At 61.7% G+C, this 19,867-nt stretch overlaps 1 protein-coding gene and 1 non-coding gene across 3 annotated transcripts in view; one reads left to right on the top strand and one right to left on the bottom strand.

Annotated features, from left to right (window-relative positions):
• NACC2 (NACC family member 2) overlaps positions 1-5,731 on the top strand; it is a 45,910-nt gene extending 40,179 nt beyond the window's left edge. For both annotated transcript variants that reach the window (XM_075559796.1, XM_075559798.1), the window contains exons 4-6: positions 484-589; positions 900-997; positions 1,566-5,731. In XM_075559796.1, the coding sequence (XP_075415911.1) occupies positions 484-589; positions 900-997; positions 1,566-2,068 (707 nt within the window). In that variant the 3' untranslated portion in view covers positions 2,069-5,731. The remainder of the gene's footprint in view (positions 1-483; positions 590-899; positions 998-1,565) is intronic.
• Positions 5,732-11,229: 5,498 nt separating this feature from the next.
• On the bottom strand, positions 11,230-11,331 carry LOC142460427 (U6 spliceosomal RNA). The gene has a single exon (XR_012786636.1). It is a non-coding gene; the product is annotated as a U6 spliceosomal RNA (small nuclear RNA).
• Between the last annotated feature and the right edge of the window lie 8,536 nt (positions 11,332-19,867).

The raw sequence follows: 19,867 nt of genomic DNA, 5'->3' as shown, positions 1-19,867 counted from the left end.
CTTGCCCAAACCTAGGATGAACCCAGTAGCTCACCCCCACAGCATTTGGGCCCTGACCCACGGTCCCACTCTCCAGTGGATGGAGACCACATATGTGCACTAACCCCGCCTTGCCCAGAGCAGGCTGTCAGCTGGCCAGCTGCCCACGTAGCCAGCCCTGATAGGGATCATTTTCCAGGTGTCCCAAGGATCACACATCACCATCACCCCCCCCCCGGGCCTGTCACCTGGATGGGGGTGTGTTAGACAGTGACCACCTTGCCCCTGCTCCCTGCCCCAGGTCATGCCTCAACCAAAGCCACTCTGTCCCGGGGACGAGGTCTGTGTCTTGGGGGGCGGGTAGTTCACAGCTGCCCCCCCCAGGACCAGCCGTTCTCTGGTGGCCCTGCCTCAGGCACCCCTTCCCCAGGAGGCCAGGGAGCCCTATGGTCAAGGGCCCCTCTCAGGGTCCCCTCTGATTTATCCTGTACTGACTGGCCGCAGGCTCCGGCGTCTACATCACGCGGGGCCAGCTGATGAACTGCCACCTGTGTGCAGGGGTGAAGCACAAGGTCTTGCTCCGCAGGCTCCTGGCCACCTTCTTCGACAGGTGGGTCCCACAGGCAGGCAGCCACTGAGAGCAGGGGGGTTGGTTTAGCTGACCTTTCCCAGAGGACTTGTGGGCTCTCCAGCCCTTTCCTGGGGGCATCCTGATCAGGGATCTGAGGGACCTCCCTGCAGGATGTGGGAGCTTCAATGTGCAGGGTGGGGGTTTCCAGGACTTTCTGCATACAGGGTGGGGTTCCTAGACCCCTTCTACATGAACTGTTGGGCACCTGGGCTCCTCCTGCCTGCAGAGTGGGGGGCTGGGCCCAGGGCAGCTCCTTAGAAACGTCTCTCTTTGCCCGTGCCCCCTCCAGAAACACGCTGGCCAACAGCTGTGGCACTGGAATCCGGTCCTCTACCAGTGACCCCAGCCGCAAGCCACTGGACAGCCGTGTCCTGAACGCCGTGAAACGTAAGGCGGCCGGGGTCCCAGGGCAGGGTGTCCAGGGCCGGGGCCAGGAGGGAGGGGCTGGGCAGAAAGAGCTGCTCTGAAAATCCAGGTCTTGAGGTGCTAACGTTCCTAGTGAGGCTTCTCGGCAGGATGAACTCAGCTGTGAGACTATTTTAATACGTGAAATAGATCTAATGTTCCTTTTTGAACAAACCCCTTATTTACATTTGGAGTTATTTTCAGCCTTTGCCATCTGCTCGGCCGCTCTGTCTCCCACTCCTGGGCGTGAGGGGGTGGGGTGGTCCAGGCAGACTATTGCCTCCCCTCCACACCCCTCTTAAAGTAGCCCGAGCAGGCCTGTGTCCACCCCTGGCCCAGGGGCCAGCTGCTCACACCCAGGTCGCTAGAGCCTGAGGCCTGCCTTCTCAGGAAGACAGGCTTTGCGGGTGGGGCTGTTAGGGGAGTGGAGCTGGGGTTGACAGCGGTCCCCTCCCCCTTGGGGAACTGCTGCCAGGGCCTGGATGACAGCAGCCCTCGGGGGTCTTCCTTCATGGGTGGTGGGTGTCACCGCAGCGGGCTGTCGTTGCAGTGTACTGCCAGAACTTCGCGCCTAGCTTCAAGGAGAGTGAGATGAACGTGATCGCAGCCGACATGTGCACCAACGCCCGCCGTGTCCGGAAGCGCTGGCTGCCCAAGATCAAGTCCATGCTGCCTGAGGGGGTGGAGATGTACCGCACAGTCATGGGTGCCTCCACCGCCGGCGTGCCCCTGGACCCCGACTTCCAGCCCTCCACCGCCCAGGTCTTCGAGCAGCGCCTCTTCGCCGAGCGCCGGGGAGACGTCGCCGCCGCCATCGTGGCTCTGAGGACCGACCCCAGCGCAGACCTGGGCGCCCCCGCCCCCGCCAACCCTGCCTTCCAGGCTGGTGAGGAGGCTGATGGGACCGGCTCGGTCATCCAGGAGGTGGCTGCGCCTGAGGTCCCGGCCTCTGGTGGCCAGAGCCCACCCCCGCCCTTCGAGCCGGGCAGCTCCAGCAGGCCTGAGACACCGGCCAGGAGGCCTGAGCCAGGAGGCTACCCGGGAACTCTGTAAGGGCCTCCGGGCGGCGGCTCGGGGACCTCAGGCTAGTGCTGCTGCATGCGATCCTAACCCAGCCCTGAGCCGAGCACCACCCTACTGAGCTGACACTGTTGCCTGGACACCATGTGCCGGCCTCTGCTTGTATCTAAACATATGAAGGAAACGCCTGCGGTGGTTACACTGTAAGCGACCAGGTCACTGGAGACCTAGCGGCTAGAAGGCCGGGGGTGCCTTCCCCTGCCCCCAGGTCAGCCTCCAAGCTGTAGCTTCCCCTCCCCTGGGGAGGTGTGGGAAGTCCCCTCCCCTGATTAGCAACCCCCTCCCTCCCTGTCTCCTTTCTGTCCTTTCACCCAGGAAGACAAAGCCAGTGGCCACCGGTGGCCCATGGGAGGGGGTGTGTGTGGCCATGTCCTGTGACACTCCGTTCCTTCACCAGGGGGATTCCAGCGGGCCCCTCAGAGCCTGTAGCATGAAGCTGGGCCCCCAGTAATACACGCCTCTCATTTGTCTGTGTCCCGAGGCTCCAGGGGTCTGGCCTCCTTGGGCCACCTTGCACTTGACGGAGGGAGCGTGTGCCTGGGCAAAGCCAGTCCCTGGGTCTCCCTCATCCCCACCCTGTGCCCTCCCTAGGGAGTGGGGGACTCTCCTGGCAGTGGCTGACCACCGCCTCTGCTCTTGGGGGTCTGCTTGTTTTTGTTTCCATTCTGACTGACATCTGTTTGCTATGTTTTGAACCCCAAAGAGCAAAAATTGAGGGGCACGGGTGTTCCTGCCCTCACTGCCCTGCACTGGGGGGCTCCCCTCTGATGATCGGGAGACATGCCTCTCCTCCCCTGAGCTATGGCTCCCCTGCCCCCCCAACTAGGTCCCACTCACGCCCCCCTGGGGGCTCTAGTGTCTTGGGCTGGGTCCTGCCCAGCAGGAAGCCCTGCTGAACCCCTCGCTCAGGCCTTGGGAAGCTGGGTGAGCCCTGGAGCCAGTGGTGGGCCATGAGGGTGGGCCCCAGGAGGGTGATCCGTCCCCTTGGGACTCTTTTTAAGGGGGCACAGGGTATGAAGGGCTGTGTTGTCCTCCTGGTCAGGGATCTGTAACCCCCCCCCCCCCCCAGCAGAGGTGGATCTGCTGCTTCCTCTACGCTTTGTCTGTCCAGTGCCCTGATCCCATAGTCCCCTCCCTTCTGTTCATGCCCCCCCAGACCAAAAGCTAAGGCCCCCTGCAGCTGGAGGGCAAAGCCCTGTAGTGCCTGCCCTGCCCGCCACCTGCCCCTCCCCAGAGAAGAGGGCTCAGACCTGCCCCTGCCTGCATTCCAGAAAGATCTGGTGCCCCCCAGAAAGGAAACTGGAGCTGGGGCTCCAGGCGTGGCCCCTGCCGAACCCAGCAGGTCCCCAATTGCATGGGCAGGGGGGGGGGCAGTCCTGTGGGCTCAGGACTGTGGCCGCTCCTGCTGGCCAGAGGAGGCACTCTGTCTCCCTGTCCCTGGAGCCAGGAGGGGCCTCCGGGTACCTCCTGCGGCCCTGGTGGTGAGTGGTGACTTCCCTCTGGGGTTTCCCACCCTTTATCCCCCGCTCCCTGCTCCACGCTCCCCAACCTGCACTTTAGTTTGACTGTCACAGTGGACGCTGGAGGCTGTCTCCCTCCGCACCCACAGGTGTCCCTGGATCCTGAGGCCAGTGTGCTGCCGGGGTCAGGTGGTCATTGGGGTCAGTCCTCCCGTTGGGTCCCAGGTCAGGAAGGCATGTGCGGTCAGGCAGCCGAGAAGACTGTTGACCAATGTGTGCAGTCCCCGCCGTGGGTGATCCAGGCGGCCTTTTGCACTAACTGTCTGGCAGAGGGCAGGGGCGCAGACTATTCGCCGGGGCTCCCCCGGCCAGATGTGCCGCAGCGGCATGGAGGGGCCATCCAGAGTGCCTTAGCATATTGACCATTTCCCCCAGGTAACCCGGACCCCCGTCCGTCCTTACACGAAGACTAGGTCCAGAGGTGGGACCATTGCACCCACGGGGTGACCCTAGTCCCTGTCGCCCGAGAAAAGAACCCCTCGGTGTGTGTGCTTTGCCCCCACCTGACCCTGAGCTGAGTAGTAGCAATACCACCTCACACAGTCTATTCCAGAACTAATTGTAGCCTTGCACTGGGGGCGAGTGCAGAGGGGGCCGGCCCTCAGGGGCGGGGCAGCCTCACCCGCCCTCTCCGGCCTTCCAGCCGGGGCCACCTGCACAAGTCCCCAGGAGGGACGAGAGAGGTGGCAGATACTGTGAGCCCGGGGCCTCCTGGCCGCCGCTGCCTGGTACTTGAATCCTGTCTTGTGTGCACTGGTCTGGTCTGAGCCAGAGTCCCCTGTGGTTCTCCCCAGAGGGGGGGACAGGGGGGGACACACCGTCTCACTTGGCCCCGATGTCGGCATTGCTGGGGGGAGGTGGTGCCTGTGGAGGGTGGCATGTCTCGCCAGCCCCTCTGCACAGTCTCCGAGGATGGGTGTGTGTCCCCATGAGGGACGGCTGCCTGGCAGGGGCTTGAGATGGGGGTGGGGAGAGTGAGCTCCCTGTCCGTCTTTCTTTGTCTCCCATACTTGTGTTTATTTCTGGGACAGAGGTGGGCAGACTGGTGGTGGCACCTCCTCCATGGGGGCCACACGGCTGCACCAAGATGAGAGCTGGCCTGGCCCCAGCCCACCCCACTGAGCTGGAGCCCCACTGCCTGGGACCTGGCAGCTCATGTGGGGGTGACAGGGGGGTGGGGGCAGGCTCCCCAATGCCACCTCCACACATTCTCTGCTTGGGACCCCCACCTCCAAAGGGTTGTTTGTATGGGAAGTTCTTGTGGGGGGTGGGCTTGTGGGCCATTAACCCTGTGAAAGCCCAAAGCCAGCCTCCAGGCTCCTGCCAGCAGTCCTTGGGAAGCCTGGGATGGAGCCTGTGCACAAGCTGTAACCACTGTCCCTCACTGCTGCTGCGCCGCACCGCCCCCGCCCCCCCCCCCCCCCCCGCCAGGCCTGGAGGGCTCCGCCCCCGGCTTGCAAAGGTGCCCGTCTTTCTGTTGACCGTCAGTTTGTTGGTTTGTGTTTTGGAAGGCGCATGCGGCCTCTGGTGGCACACATGGGCAGCCCGCTTGCACTCCCGCCCCTTCCAGGGTTGGCATTTTGCACATGACTGCGATTTCTATGTCAAAAGAAGCCAAAATTTGCAATACTATTTTTAGCAGACAAAAGTGTAAGAAAAGAGAGCTGAGCGTAAGTGTATCAAACTGTGTCTGACTTGAGTGTTGGGTGGCGCTCGGTTCGCAGCGGACGCCAGTCTCTGGACGAGAGACCGCACAGGAGGAGCCGGTCCTCTTGTTTTCCTTTGTTTTCCGTTTTGTTTTGTTTTTTAAAGAGTTTGGTTAGGGGTTAAAGTACTGTAACTCATGACTGTTAATAAGCAAATAAACACAGTGGAATTCGCCGTTGCTGACCCGGAGGCAGGGCTGTGGTGCCCGGCCTGCTGAGTGTACATCCTCCTGGGGGCCCTGGGGCTGCATCCCCAGCGCCCCGCCCCGCCCCTGCTTCTGCTGTTACTGACAGATGTTGCTGGCGGGACACCTGCCAAGGGCAGCTCCCACCACACACAGGCTGACCGTCATGTAGAGCGCTTTGTAAACACCACATTTACAAGATAATAAAGTCAGTTCAAACCCAAACGCCTGGGCTTTGTTTGACCATTGGGCTGGGGAGGTTGGGGGTGGGCAGAGCAGGGTGGACTGCGAGGACAACCCCCCATGGGTCCGTACCCCACCCCACGGCCAGAGGGAAGCATTCTGCTAGCTATGGGCGGGGCAGCTTTGGCTGGGGTGGGGGGGTCCCTGTCTTCAGCAGCCTGCCAGCCTGTCAGTGGCTGTGATACAGGACTAGGAAGAGAGGCCCAGTGGACACCCTGTGACATCACAGGGGGCCCGGGGAAGGGGGGGCAGTGCCTCGAGGAGCCCAGCCCAGGAAAGGCTCCGTGGGGAGGAGTCAGGGGACAAGTCCCCGATCCAGAGAGCAGGCACACTGCGTGGTCCTCAGAGACCGGCAGTCCAGTTCTCCACTCTGCTGCTCACAGGCTGGGGACCTTTGTTGCTGTACCTCCCCACCCCCCATCACCCCCACTTGGCCCCAGATGAGCTGGTGTGGGCCCTTCCTCCTCCTCTTCCTCAGATCATCCAGGGCCTCCATCATGTGACTTGTCACTCAGTGGACCTTGGCTCCACCTCCAGCCTGGGCAGGGCCCTCACCCCCTGGTCACCAACTGACTGCCCTGCACAAGGGGCAGCTCAGGCCTGCATTGGGGTCTGAGGCTCAGGGGTGGACCATGGAAAGCAGCCCCCTCTGACTCCCCACGTGTCCCTGGGCCCCCTTCTTGCCATGAGGGGCTAGCCTAGCCCTGCTCCCATTGACACTGAGGCCAGGGTGCATGTAAGACACCTCCAGAAGTGGTGGGGCAGGATCTAGGCAGACCTCGGGCTACAGAGCCACGCTGGGGTCCAGGATCAAGCTCTGCCTGCAAGGGTGGGGGAAGCACATCTTTGGGGGGAGGACAGATGGCAGAGCACCCCCCTGCCAATCAGCATCCCCCTGGGGGGTCCCTCTTTTCCAGTACACTCAGGGTCAGCTGTCCTCAGTCACACCGGGCAGGGCCCCAGCACAGTGGGCAGTGTCCAAACCCCAGGGCAGCCGAGATGGGCCTGGCTTAGGGGTGGCCACTCATAGCCAAGAGGACTCAATAGGGATGTTTTCCTTGTTGATTCTCAGAGCCAGGTTCCCTAGGAAGGAAGAACATGGACTGGACCCTGGAGCCTGTCTTCCCCCTTCCATTCCCTGTGAGCTGGCCCACAGCCAGTGTGCGCAGGGCTAATGGGAAGGCCTGTGGTTCAAGTCCCCGACCCGGTTCTGAGGTGAGAACAGAGGCTGAGCTGCAGACCCCTCAAGATTGGCTGCTCTACCCAGCAACCTCAGCCCCGCCTGTGGGCGGAGCAGCCCAGGAAGGGGTGGAGCCTGAGTGAGTGGGGTGCAGTTCACCCTGGGCCTGGGTCTCAGCAGCTGGTCCAGGGAGGGTTGTATCCAGATCGGGCACCTCCACTGCAGGACCCGGCATGCCCTAAACACATCCCCTACACCCCACCCTGGCTGAGCACTGCACCCATCCTTGGCACCCACAGAGGTCAGGCCATCTTGTTCAATGCCAACCCCACACTGCTCAGTCTGGCAGGGGTGGGCCTGGACATTGGTGACAGGCCTGGTCTGGAGGTTGGCCCCTCCTGCAGCAGAGGTGGACGTGTGGAGACACCTGGGGCCAGTGTGGGTCCTGACTGGGCCCGTGCAGGGGACAGGGCAGCCTGTCCTGGGAAAACCAGGGGGCAGAGCACTGACCCCTTCTGTGTAACCCAACACAGGTGCCATTGGCCCCACCCAAGGAGCCAGAGACTGAGTCTGAGTCCAGGGCCCCGCATGGGGGCAGGGAGGTGACCAGACCAGCACCCAGTCTGCAGGGCAGGGGGAGGGTATGACTGTTTTTGTTAGCAGGTCAGGAATCTGAGGCCAGTTCCCTCACCCCACTCTGCCTTCCTCCTGCTCTTCTCTTGGGGTTCCACAGGGGTCGCCCCCATGCCCAGCCCTGCCAGGAGGGTCTGAGGGGCCAGTATTCCAGCCTCCAGTGGTGGGTGGCCTGTGTGCCAGCCCTGTGCCCACGGATGGTCCCGGTTTGGCCTGACTCACACCTGGGCTCCCCAGGCCTGCAGCTGGGGAGGGGGCTGGGCTGAAAAGGACTGGTATCAGTGAGAGTGATGCCTGCTGCCTACCCACTTCCCCACAGCTCCTGCCAGTCCACTAGGATATCTAGCAGACTGGACCCAACAGAGGGGGCAGCCCCTCCGTACACAGTCCTGAGAGTGGGAGACTGACTATCCCCAGAACATGACGACGCCTAGTCTGGACGGGGACTGGCCCCCAGGGAGGCACTTGCCTCCCCCAGAAGCCTGGGAACCTCTGGGTTTCTCAGGAATTACCCCCACCCCCACCCCACTGCACCCAAGCAGCCCCATGCTTATAGGCCCCTCCTGCCCGGCCCCTAGACGTCCCGCCCCTCTGTTCATCCAGAGTCCTCTGCCCTTCTGGAAACTGCCCACTGCCCCAGCCTCACCGCCAGCTGCCACCCCCACCCCAGAGCGCCCATCTCTCCCCGCCGGGCTGTTCTGCTGCTCACTTGCGCGGCAGTGGCGGAGGCTGGGGAAGCTGTGGGCTGCAGTCTGCAAACACGCTGCGTGGTGCCTGCCAGCACCATGACAGCTTGCCTTGCAGTTGGCGGGGACAAGCTGCCACCCTGGCCGGCCTTCCCAGCCGCGGAGCTGTGCCTCTAGCCCCCACACCCTCGCTGTCAGAGCTCTGTGAGCCCAGGAGGGTCTCGTTCACCCCGGAGACATGGCAGCAGGTGTCCAGCCATCAGCTGAAGAGGGGCCCAGGCTCGTGGGATCCAAGGGCAGGGGAGGCCCTGAGGTGCTCACCTGCTACCCTGACGCGCCCCACCGGTAGTCCAATAGACATATTTACATCCCGACACACCTGTACCCCCAAACATACAGCACATTACATTTCACACACCAACCTAAACCCCAACACCTGTACCACCAACCACCCCGCACACACGTCCCCCCACATACCACCAACCACCACCCCACCCCACACACACCACAAATAAACATGACCACTCAGGAGACAAACACACAAGGCACACACACACACACACACAACCACACTGACACCCAGTCTCTCGTGCACACACTTATACACACTGAGACACCCACCATATCTCACACACTCAATGCCACACGCTAACACACACACTGACACACACACCACATCTCACACACACTGACACACACACCACATCTCACACACCCAGAGACGGGGACAACCCCTCAGCGCTGGGCCCCCTGGGAATGGGGGAAGGCTTCCAACCGCCATGACCTGCCCCTCTGAAGACAGACCACAACAGAAGCCAGACTGGTCCACCCTTGGCCTCCCGCACAGAGCCCTGACCCTCCCACAGGCCCTCCCCCAGACCCTCCCTTGGGTCTTTCCTCAGTCCACTCTTGGCTACAGGCCCCCTGCTCCATGGAGGGCAGCTTCCTGGAGGAGGTGGCACTGGGCTGGGGGATGTGGAGAAAGAGAACACGCCTCATCTATCTGTACATTCGTCTCTGTGTCTGTCCACCTACCTGCTCACCCACTGGCCACCCAGCCAGTCAACCTTCATCATTCTCCCGCCCACCACCCATGGTGAGACCTGCTGGCTGCCTGCAAGGTCAGCAGCCTGGACAGTGGTGAGGCCAGGCCCAGACCAGCAGACCCAAGGCTCCCGGTGCTTACCACGAGGGGCAGGCTATCCCAGACACACAGCTCCTGGGGGGAATTCTACTTCCAGACGTGGACCTCAGGCTCCCACCTGGCACGGACCAGCTGGACTCTGCTGCCTCCCACCTCTGTCCACCTGTCCCTGCCGCCAGGTGCCAGGTGAGTACATTTCCTGAACTTTGACCCTTGAGGCGCTAAAACCTTCTGGGCACTTCTCCAGCCTGCCTCCAGCTGGCCTCCAGCTGGCCTTTCTCAGGAGCCCTTGGGTGAAGGGGGTCTGCTCTGGGTGGAAGGGGCTTCCCAGCCAAAGCCGGAGCCTGGGCCCTGGCTCCACGACCCTCGTCTGTGCATCCTCCTGCAGGTGGGTCCTGGGGCCGAGTGTGTGTGCGAGGGACTGCCACCGCCCAGATTTAGATGGACTTGAGCCAGGCCTGCAGTCGAGTCTAGTGGCCGTAACTAAATTAATGAAGCAGGCGCGTGGCTGGCTGGGGGCGGCCCCATGAAAGCCCCTTCCTAGAACAAGTTATTACGCAGCGCCCGCCCGCGCTCTTTCTAGCTCCACGGGCCCCAGCGGCTTGCTGGCAGGGCTGGTGAACCGGTTCATTTGAGGTAACAAATGAATCTTGATTTGATTTTAAATGCAATGACAGCCAGATTTTTCTCGTATTTAATCACCTCCCCGCTCGCGCGGCTGTGGCAGCGGGACGGTCGCGCTTGCACATGGCGGCCCCCGCCGCCCCAAGGAGCCCGAGGAATCGATTATGTTTATGGGGGCGCGTGCGCGGCGGCGCGGCGCGAAATGGGCGCGTCTGTCATTTCTACAGCTGCTTATTTCACGACTTCTCCTGCTTCCAATTTCTCAGCTGTAAGGATGCGGGCACGCGAGTCTCTTTCATTACAGATAAACCGTCCTGATTCCTTATTAAATATTTTTATTAGCCTGGAGCTAATAAAAAGTGTTGGCGATGGTAAATCAGGCCTGGGGACCGGCGTCCCGCCGCTGGCAGGCCATCAAGTGCGTCATTTACTCGGAGCAACTCCCCCCCCCCCCAACAAGGCTTCCATATTCATACTCATTACCGGCTCCAGGCGTCCCCAAGATGCCGTCAGCAGCTCAGCAGAAGTGGGCTGACAGGACATTTGTTCTTTAAACTCAGCCCCACCAGCCCAGTCGGTTCTGTTCTCGGCTTAAATAGGAATGGGAGCCAGGCACAGCCCCCAGGTCAGCTAGCCGACCCCCCCCCCCTCCCGCCGCCCCTGGCAGTGGCTGGGGTGGGTGCTAGGCATGATCAGGTGGGAGAAAGAAAGGTCGCGGGATCGTGACCAGGCTGGCCCCACAGCACCTGTGCAGGGTGTCCCAGCTGCCATGGAGGACTCAGACTCTAAGAAACAGCACATCCGGGGACTCCAAGCCCCTGTCCACAGTTGGTGGCTCACAGGATGTCTGGGAGGTAGCCTGGGTTGGTGCTGGGGCACCACATGCTTCCCCCGACTCATCCCACGCCCCCCCAATTTCTGCCCCGTGTTGGAGGAGACACTTCCTCAAGACCTGGGTGCCCCTCCCTGACCAGATCGCCCACCACCCACACTGCCCACCCCACAAGGGCCCTGCAAATAGTTCCACCCCCCACCTCTGGGACCTGTCTCAGGTATTGGCTCAACCTGCCTAGGCAGAGGGGAGAGCCAGACCCATGGCCCCAGGGCTGCACCCCTCTGTCTTCCACTTGTGCCCTCCCCCCCCGCCCCCGCCCTGCTCTCTCGGGCCCTGGATAGACTCTTGGGGGCAAGTTAGGACCCATTTTCAAGTTTTTTTTCTATGGAACGCTTCACGAATTTGCGTGTCATCCTTGCGCAGGGGCCATGCTAATCTTCTCTATCGTTCCAATTTTTTTTTCATTTTCAACTTCTGAGACATAAGTCCACACCTTAAGGGGATGAGTGGCTGGGGGCTCAGGTCCATGGTCTTGGGGAGGAGGCACCAAGGTCACTGGGTCTAACAGCCCACAAAGACATCGGCCCACATCCCACCTGGGTGCGTAGCGGCAGAGCAGGTGAGCAGAAGCTCCGGGCGCCGGTCGGCCAACCCCTGTCTGAGCACAGGGGAGTGGTGACCACACAAGGAGTGTGGAAAGCACTTTCCAGTGGACACGTGGGCCAGGCTGACCTCAGTCCCCAGCCCCGGAGACCAGAGACCTGGACGGGGCCCGGCTGCCACCGCCCGCTGCTCTAAAAGGAACATGAAACGTCCCCGGGTAGTGTGGGGGCATGTGGTCATACAACTCAAACCATCAAACAGACAGGTGCACACATCCCACACAATCTGGCGTGTACAGCACCTATACACTGCCCTGCCAGTGCACACCTTTACATGCTCCACAAGTGCACTCACACACACACACAGACACCCACACACACTCCCCTGAGCACACACACGTGCACATGCTCCATCTACATACCTGGGAACACTCGCAGATGCACACCCATACACATGCCCGAGCACACCTACATGTGCACGCCACGCCTGCCCACTCGCTGGCACACACTTGCATTGCACAGGCACCACGTGCACGCCCACTCACATCTTTGTGCATACACACACTTACTGAGCATGCCACGCCCTCCCTCGGGGCCACACCCGCACATGCCCATAGAACCACACAGTGCATGCCTACATGCGCTCACACACACACACACACGCCATGCCTACGCAGACACCCACGTATAAGCACACTGTGCACATCCACACGCACACACTCACATAGCAGAGCCTCTGCCCCAATGTCCTGTTTTCTGAGCACTTCCTCCGTGGTCAAAGGGCCAGCCGGTCAGTGGCCACCCTCTGTCCAGAAGAAGCAGGTGCGGGGCTTGGGTCCTGGGATGGTGCGGGTCCCAGGGCTCCATAGGTGGGCCTCCCTGGGGAGGGCTGGGGGTCTGGGGCCTGCCAAGTCCAGGAGCTGGTCCAGGTGGGGTGTTCTGGCCGGGGTGGGTGAGGGTCAGGCATCGCTCCATAGCCCACAAAACGCAGCTCCTGGGCTGTCACCCCTCCCAGAGCTCCTCCGTCCTGTGTCCAGGAACTGGCACAATCAGTTGCCTGCTGGGGTGACAAGGGGACTGGGGAGTGGGGGGGCTTTGGCAGGTAACTAAAAGCCAAGCCACCCAGCAGCCCGAGCCGTGCTTCCCCTGGAAACAAGAGGGCACAGGGGCCCTGGGGGTGAGGTGCGCCCGCTGCCTGGAGTAGGTCCCCCAGAGAGGGGCTCCTCCATGCTGAGTGGGAGGAGGCACAGTGGTCCCTGGGTGCCCAGTGTGGGCAGCTGGGTGAGCGGCACTGTCCTCACTCACTATATTCACTCTGGGGAGAGGACCCTTGTGGGGGAGCCCCTGGGGTCGCTGAGGGAGTCGGGGAGGCCGGCTGGGCTGCGGGGTGGGGGAAGGCAGTTCCAGAGAGTGCCGGAGCAGCCACGTTTTAACCCAGAGGCCTGCGGCCACTTGGTTATGAGAATCACCAGAAAGCTGTTAATGTGATCATGAAATATTCAGCAAGGAAGTCACTTACACGCCTCTCGTTCCCAGAAACGGGCCGGTGTTTCCTGCTCCCTGCCAAACGCCTGCTCGCCTTGCGCCTTCCGGACCGGGAGATTAGCTCATCGCGGGCAGCGGGGCTAGGGAGCCTGTGGAAAGGCCGACAGAGGTGCCCCACAGCCCTGGTTGGGGGCCTGCGAGTCACCCAACCCTCGTGCACCCTGCTGGCACTGGCCAGTGGCCCCAGTGGTGGTGTACCTGGCAGCTCAGTGGTCACCCACTTTGGAGTCACCCGTGACCCAGACCCCCAGTCCCGACTGGGCTCTGCTGACCATGTGAGTTTGGGAAGGTTAGCTATTTCTGGGCCTGACACAGGGTCTAAGCCTCTCCCCATGGGGCTGAGACACCCTCTTAGGCCCCTGGCTTCCTGGGGGTTCCTCGCCCCAGGTCCCCGCTGACCTCTCCCGCCTCTCAGAACCAGGTGGCTGGGGTCCAGGGAGGACAGGTGGACATGAAGCCCAGGGCTCGCACTGGTTCCTGGGGCTGCGTCCTGCCCACGGTCTCTGACTGCCACGCACTCTGCTTCAGGCTGGTGGCTCAATCCTGGTGCTCGGGGGCACTCTGGGCCTTGGCAGTGGGCAGAGTCCCGGGTAACCTGGGAGACAGCTACTTCATTGCCTGATCTTCTCCTGGGAAGCTTCTGTGGGTCCCAGGCCCCCACCTGGACCACCTGGACAGCTCTCTCCTTTGCCACACCCCACGGGGCCACCACCCTAGATGTCTTGTGCCCCGTTTCAAGGGAGAGGGGCAGGGCCAGAGGCTCGTGCAGGGTCTGTTGTCCCACATCAGCCCAGCAAGCGGGCTCCTGTCCTGACAAGGTGAGGGGGACCACGGGGGCCCAGTGGCCGGGTGGGGAGAAACTGTGGCCCTCTGGCCACATTCAGTGCTGCTCGGCCACGGGACAGAGCCCCCTCTGAGGTGGAGGGGTCTGAGCTGAGGGAGAGCCCCTTTTCTTGTCACAGGCTGTCGGCACCCTTGAGGGCTGGGACCACTGCTTCCTAGGGCCCCAGTGTGGTCTCAGGAAGGTGTACCAGGAGATGGGATGGGGCCATGGTGAGGTGGCCCTGTCTGCAGCAGCTGGGTCCTCCAGGTGCACAGAGGGCGGCCCTCACTTGGGATCGTGGGGAGGCCACCTCACTGCTGGCCACGGGTTGGGGGCCAGAGGCCACGCAGAAGCCCCTGGGAAGACAGGCAGGCCACAGTAGCCACCGAAGCTCAGGCTCTGACCATCCGGGGTGGCCAGGGCTCACCCAAGGGTCTCCCGTCGTGGGTCGCAGCAAGCTCCTGGGCCTGCTATGGCCACCAGGAAACTCATGCCATCTTGAGGGCGATGCCAGGCCGGGGGTCTTGTGCTGTCCACCGGTTTTCTCCTTTATTCCCTTCCTGGCCTCTTCAGAAAGCCCTGTCTGAACTGCTGTCAGCTGGGAGGGGAGACGGGGGGGGGGGGCGACAAGGCCTGAGCCTGTGTACCCCAAAGTGGGGGCAGGCTGGTCCCTGCTCTCAGACAGCGGTGAGACCTGCTGGGAGTGAGGGAGACACAGGGCCACAGCTCTCAGCTCGTGGGCACACCTGCTTGGTGTGTGGGGTGGCACAGGGTGCCCCTGGCTTGAGCCTGGTGAAAGGCTGGAGAGGGGCTTCCAGGCCATGGAGGGGGAGGAAGTGCAGAGTGATCATTAGGCAGCATGCCACTGGGTGCCACTCCGCCCCCGTCCATGCTGGCACCCCAGCCTCTGTCCCTGTGGGCGGCACCCTACCTGAATTTGTGTCACTTTTTTACGAGTCAGGTCACACTGGTGTACTAAACACCACCCTCACTGCCCTCAAGTTGAGGCCAAGGCACCGCGACCAGAGCGAGAATCAGGGTGTGGACTGAGCCAGGCTCTCCAGAGGCCCTACGAGGACCGCCGTCCTCATCCTTTGCTCCTGGTGGCCCCACCTGGCATCCCCCCTCCTTCCCCTCTCTGCTGAGGACAGTACTCCTGGTGGCCTGGGCCTGCCCACTCCTGCAGGGCCTGGTCTTAACCTCACCGGTGACCCAGGCAAAGGCCCTCTTTCAGAGCCAGCACAGGAGCAGCTGCTGGTTTCAAACTGCTGGCCTTGGAGTTAGCAGCCCAACGTGTAAGCACTGGCCACTGGGGCTCCTCCCATGGAAGCAGTCTTGGGAACCCACGGGGATGGTTCAACCAGGCCACAGGGTCGTGGTGAGTCGGCCTCAACTCCATGGCAGGGAGGGAGGGACAGCAGAGTTCTCAGACGAGCAGACACTTCACTTCTGAGGGCGGCGGTCCTCTGTGCTGCCGCCGGGCCTGGAGCTCAGAGCTGGCCAGTGGCTTTCCATTGACAGACAGGCCGGCTGCCGCCCAGAGGCCCCCCCTGCCCACCTGGGGACCGCAGAAAAGGACATCCCTGTGTTCTAAAGGCACCTGCGCACAGGAAGGAGCAATGTGGCAAACTGCAGGACACGGGTCTTGTATAGCTCTGCAAGACCGGCCACTCACTCACGGCCAGTAACTTTTCCCAGGCACAGGAGGGGCGCTGTGCCCCACCCCTGCACCAGCCCTTCCTCCGCTGCCAGCCGGCCTGGGAGCGCCTGGACTTGTAGACGCTGCCCCTAGGGTCCTCAGAGCGAGGCCAGGGCTGATGTGCAGTGGACCAGCATGTGCAAGTCAATCGGAAGCTGGTGAGCGTTCAAGCAGTCCCCAAGAGCCAGTCACCCTGGACTCTGTCCCCCCGAATATGTAGGCTCCCTCAGGGATACCCCCGGAACCCCGTGCTCAAGAACCAGATGAGCTGTGAGGGGACATCAGGAACATCATCCAGAGCTGCCTGGGAGCTGGGTGACCGGGGAGGAGGGGCCCTGCCTCTCACTTCACCAGTCCTGGCAAAGAGGCATCTTGGGGGTTCCCTGCTAAGAGGGCAGGGGTCTGGCCCGCTGCGCTCAGCGTGGGTTTCGTGGCTGGTGGCTTGTCAGTGCATTGGGAGAGTGCTCCCGCTGGGCAGTCCCCGGGCGCCACACAGACCGTCTATGCTCCCGGGGCCGGCATCCACACAGAAGCAGGCCTGGCTTGGCCCGCCCCCACCCCTGGGTGTGTACACTGCAGGGGTTCTGTGCTCAGTGTTCCGGAACCCGATTGCCAGACACTTCTTTTGAGGGCCTCTGATTGGGCTTGTCTGGAGCTCCAGCCATGCAGCTCACAGCCCGGGGGTGGACTGTCTGCTTCTGTCTCACGGCTATTGAGTCCTGGCTGCCTTACACTGACCTGTAGGCCAGGGTAGCTCTGCCCCTGTGAGGGTCTGAGGCTGCCAACATTGACAGCCCCACCTTCCTCTCAAGCTCAGCTGGGGGGCTGAGCAGCTCTGCCGACCTGGGGTTGGCAGCCCAGTGTGTAACTGGCTGAGCGATCAGGACTGCGGGGCAGGCCTGGGGTCCGTGCCCGGCTCAGTGATCCCATTGTGCAGAGGGGAGAGACAGGCTCAGAGAGGTGAAGCCATTTGCCTAAGACTGCACATCACACAAGGGGCAGTGTCAGTCTCTGAACTCAGCACCATTGGACCCCCAGACCCAGATAGGGACAGGCTCCCGGCACTGCGGAGCTGAGTTGGCATTGCTGTGGACCGAGGGTCAGGAGGGCCAGGGGCTGTGCCCAAGGGGACCTGCGAGCTTGCTGTTGGCCTGGCTGACTGGAAGCCACTGCAGGGCCACGATGTCGGGCCCTGGGGGGTGCATCTGCATGGCAGCAGGCTGCAAAGGGAATTAATAATAGGCCTGTCCTTTTAACGAGCAAATTGCAAAAATTTAGAAAGAAAGGCAGCAGCGGCAGATTAAGATGGCGAATATTCATGAGCTGTGACTTCATGGGACCTGGCAGGCGATGGCACCCGGTGAAATCAGTTGGGGGGGTGGCGCTTGTCACTTGAGGAGGTGGGTGATTAATACTTTCCCGTTGGCACCCCTGGATGGGCCAGGTTAATGTAATAATTAATTAAGCCTGTGATCGCTCTAGCCCACGGATCCCCAGGTGTCTCAAGGGCAGGCTCCCTGTCCCCCAGGACCCTACTCTGCCCACCGAGGGCCCCTCAGACCTCCTTTCCAAGGAGGGAAAGCTTCTTGGGGGCTGGTCAGGCTGAGCTTTGGGTGCAGGCCAGGGAGCTGGGGGCTTCTGCATGGGGGCACTGCAGAGGGAGGCCTGGGTCCTAATGGTGGGGTTCGTATTGAGGACCGGTGGGGGCAGGTGGGCATCGCTTCCCTCAGGCCTCCCACTGAAAGAAAACAGACTGTGTTTTTCAATTGGAGCACCCACTGGGCTATGGAGGCTGGTTTCCCCTCCTGGGCTGCCTCAGTTTCCCCCTGCACACTCTCCCTAAGACCACCTGGTCATGCTTAAAGTCTCTGCTCCCAGACCCTCGGGCGTGGGTGCTGGTCGCTGTGCTCCCTGCATGCCATGGTGTGGTGGTGGCGGTGGTGGTGGTGGTGGGGCTGGTGGAGGGAGGGGGGACTTGCACTGTCACCCCGTACCCAGCACACACCCGCCTCCTCGGCAGCAGTACGGCTCACCCTCGCCCTCTAGTGCTCATCTCCGGCACTACCTCCAGGGCGCCCTGTCTTGCAGGGGCTGGAGCTTGGTTGGGGACACTCTGGGTCCAGCGAAGGAGCAATCGATGGGACCCAGCCACCCCCACCCCCGTGTCAGGTCTTCTGACTCTACAGCGCCCCCAGGACACCCCGAGGGTGGGAACCGTGGCTTCCTTGTCTGTAGAGATGCTGAATTAGGGTGGAGTTGTGGGGGGCGCAGGGCAGCTCCCAGCTTCTAGGGGCCCTGGTGCCCACAGCCCGCAGCCCATGGGGACACTGAGCCCAGACATGCTTTCTTTTCTTCTTCCACAACCACAGGAACCCTGGTGGCAGCGTGGTTACAGATTGGGCTCCTAACCATAACATCAGCAGTTCAAGACCACAAGCCGCTCTGTGGGACAAAGACGAGGCTTCCTATTCCTGTCCGTTGCAGTCTTGGAAGACAGGGGCAGGTCTACCCTGTCCTGTAGAGTTGCCATCAGTCAGAGTCCACTTCATGGCAGTGAGGCCTTTGTTTACAACACAGACCACTGCCTCCTGCAGGACCGGACACCTGGCCTTTCCCCCTGCCCTCCCACCCCTCGCCCTTTGGAGCTTATCAGGCTTCCCTGTTTGTTGTATCCTTCACACCTGCACAGGCCTGCCCCAGGCACCCTTCCCCTACATTGCTGTCCTGCTGACCAGTCCCCCTCTGTCCTGGCGGGGCCCCACCTCCTTAGCATCTGCCCTTGACTATCGCTCTATGTGGGTGGGGGTAGAGGGTCTGGCCCGTAGGGGCAGGTTAGGGAGGGCTGACTGCATACAGAACTGGGCCTTGCTTGGAATTCTCACCAAGGGCAAACAGAGGAAGCAGGGCGGAATGGTATGGAGGGGCTAGGGGCCTGGAAGCTGGAGGGCCTGGGCCCCCTGACCCTGCAGCCTGCCAGCTCCAGGGGCACAGCCATGCCTTTTTCACAAGCCTACTTTATTTGATCGGTTTTGCTGTTGCTCAGCAGTTCCTACGCATCCTGGCCCGTGACGTGGGCGTCTTTCCTCAAGTCCTGCAGCCTTTCTCTCCTCCTCTTCCCCCACCCTCCTCCCAATTCAGCTAAAGTCACTGCCCCAGGTCTCCTTGCTAACCAGATCCCCAGTAGATCCCCACCGGATCCCCAGCAGACAACCTGCAAGGTCAGACAGCTTTCACCAAGGCAGCAGGACCAATGCCCCTTCTCAAGGGGCTTTGAGGCACAATTATAGTGCCAAGATTGCCAGGAGGCCAAGCATGGGGTTCGGCCATGCCCTGCGGCCAGTGCAGTGCCCACCTTGACAGGATAGGCGTTTGAATGCAGGAAATGATACCGTGAGCCCAGGTCCATTGGTGGCCCACACCTGGCCCAAAAGGCAACCGTGCCACCCCAGAGAACAGGAACCAGTAAGCACCTACCTGCACCCACGGGCAGCACCTCCCAGGCAGGTGGCCACACACCAGAGCTAGGCTAACCAGTGATTCTGCACCTGAGCCGGCAGAGGGTGTACCAGGAGGCCTCCCACAGATTTTGGTCCTGTCCCCGGCCCCTGTGTTTCTGATGCGGGCGATTGGGCGGGGCCTAGAACCTGCATTTTAATAAGTACTCCCTTGATGCTGCTGCTGCTGCTGGCCAGGGTTTCCCACTTTGAGAACTACTGTTTGGAGTGGTGTGGGCCCAAAAAGAAGAATGCACATCTATAGCCGACTCTTATCTGGTAGTTAGGGGCGATTAAAGGTAAAAGAAACAGGTGAAGTTAATTCTAAGGGTAACTTTACTCAACCCAAACCCGTCTGGTTGATTCCGACTCACATGGACCTTGTGGGCCAAGGTTCCTTAAGGTTTCTGAGACTGTACATCTTCACAGTCCTACCATCTTTATTGACTCCAGTGTACCCCAGCTACTTTCAACATGTCATCGACATGAGCGCGTGATTGCAATAGCGGATGTTCATTTTTTACATATGCTTTGGAATTTACTGTGTATTTTGCACTTAGCATCGTTCGCAGTTCAGACTAGCAAGCGACCCGGAGCCAACGGGCAGCAGCCGCCCTGCGCTGGACAGCGCTCGCAGGTGGGGAAGGGCCGAGCCGGCCAGAGAACTACATTTCCCGGCATGCCTCGGGAGCATCCCAACGTACACTTCCGGCGCGGCGCCGGCCGAAGCGAGGCGGCAGCCGAGAACTCCACCTCCCGGCATGCCCCGGGCGTTCCCTCTGGCGCATTTCCGGTGCGGCGGCGACAGCGCGCCCCCGGCGGCGGCGGCGGGAGCGAGGCGACTGCTGAGCCC

Source organism: Tenrec ecaudatus, chromosome 10, assembly GCF_050624435.1.
Source record: "Tenrec ecaudatus isolate mTenEca1 chromosome 10, mTenEca1.hap1, whole genome shotgun sequence".
In the NCBI taxonomy this organism is placed as follows: Eukaryota; Metazoa; Chordata; class Mammalia; order Afrosoricida; family Tenrecidae; genus Tenrec; species Tenrec ecaudatus.
Note: the sequence above shows the minus strand (reverse complement) of the source record. Positions and strands in the feature narration are given on the sequence as shown.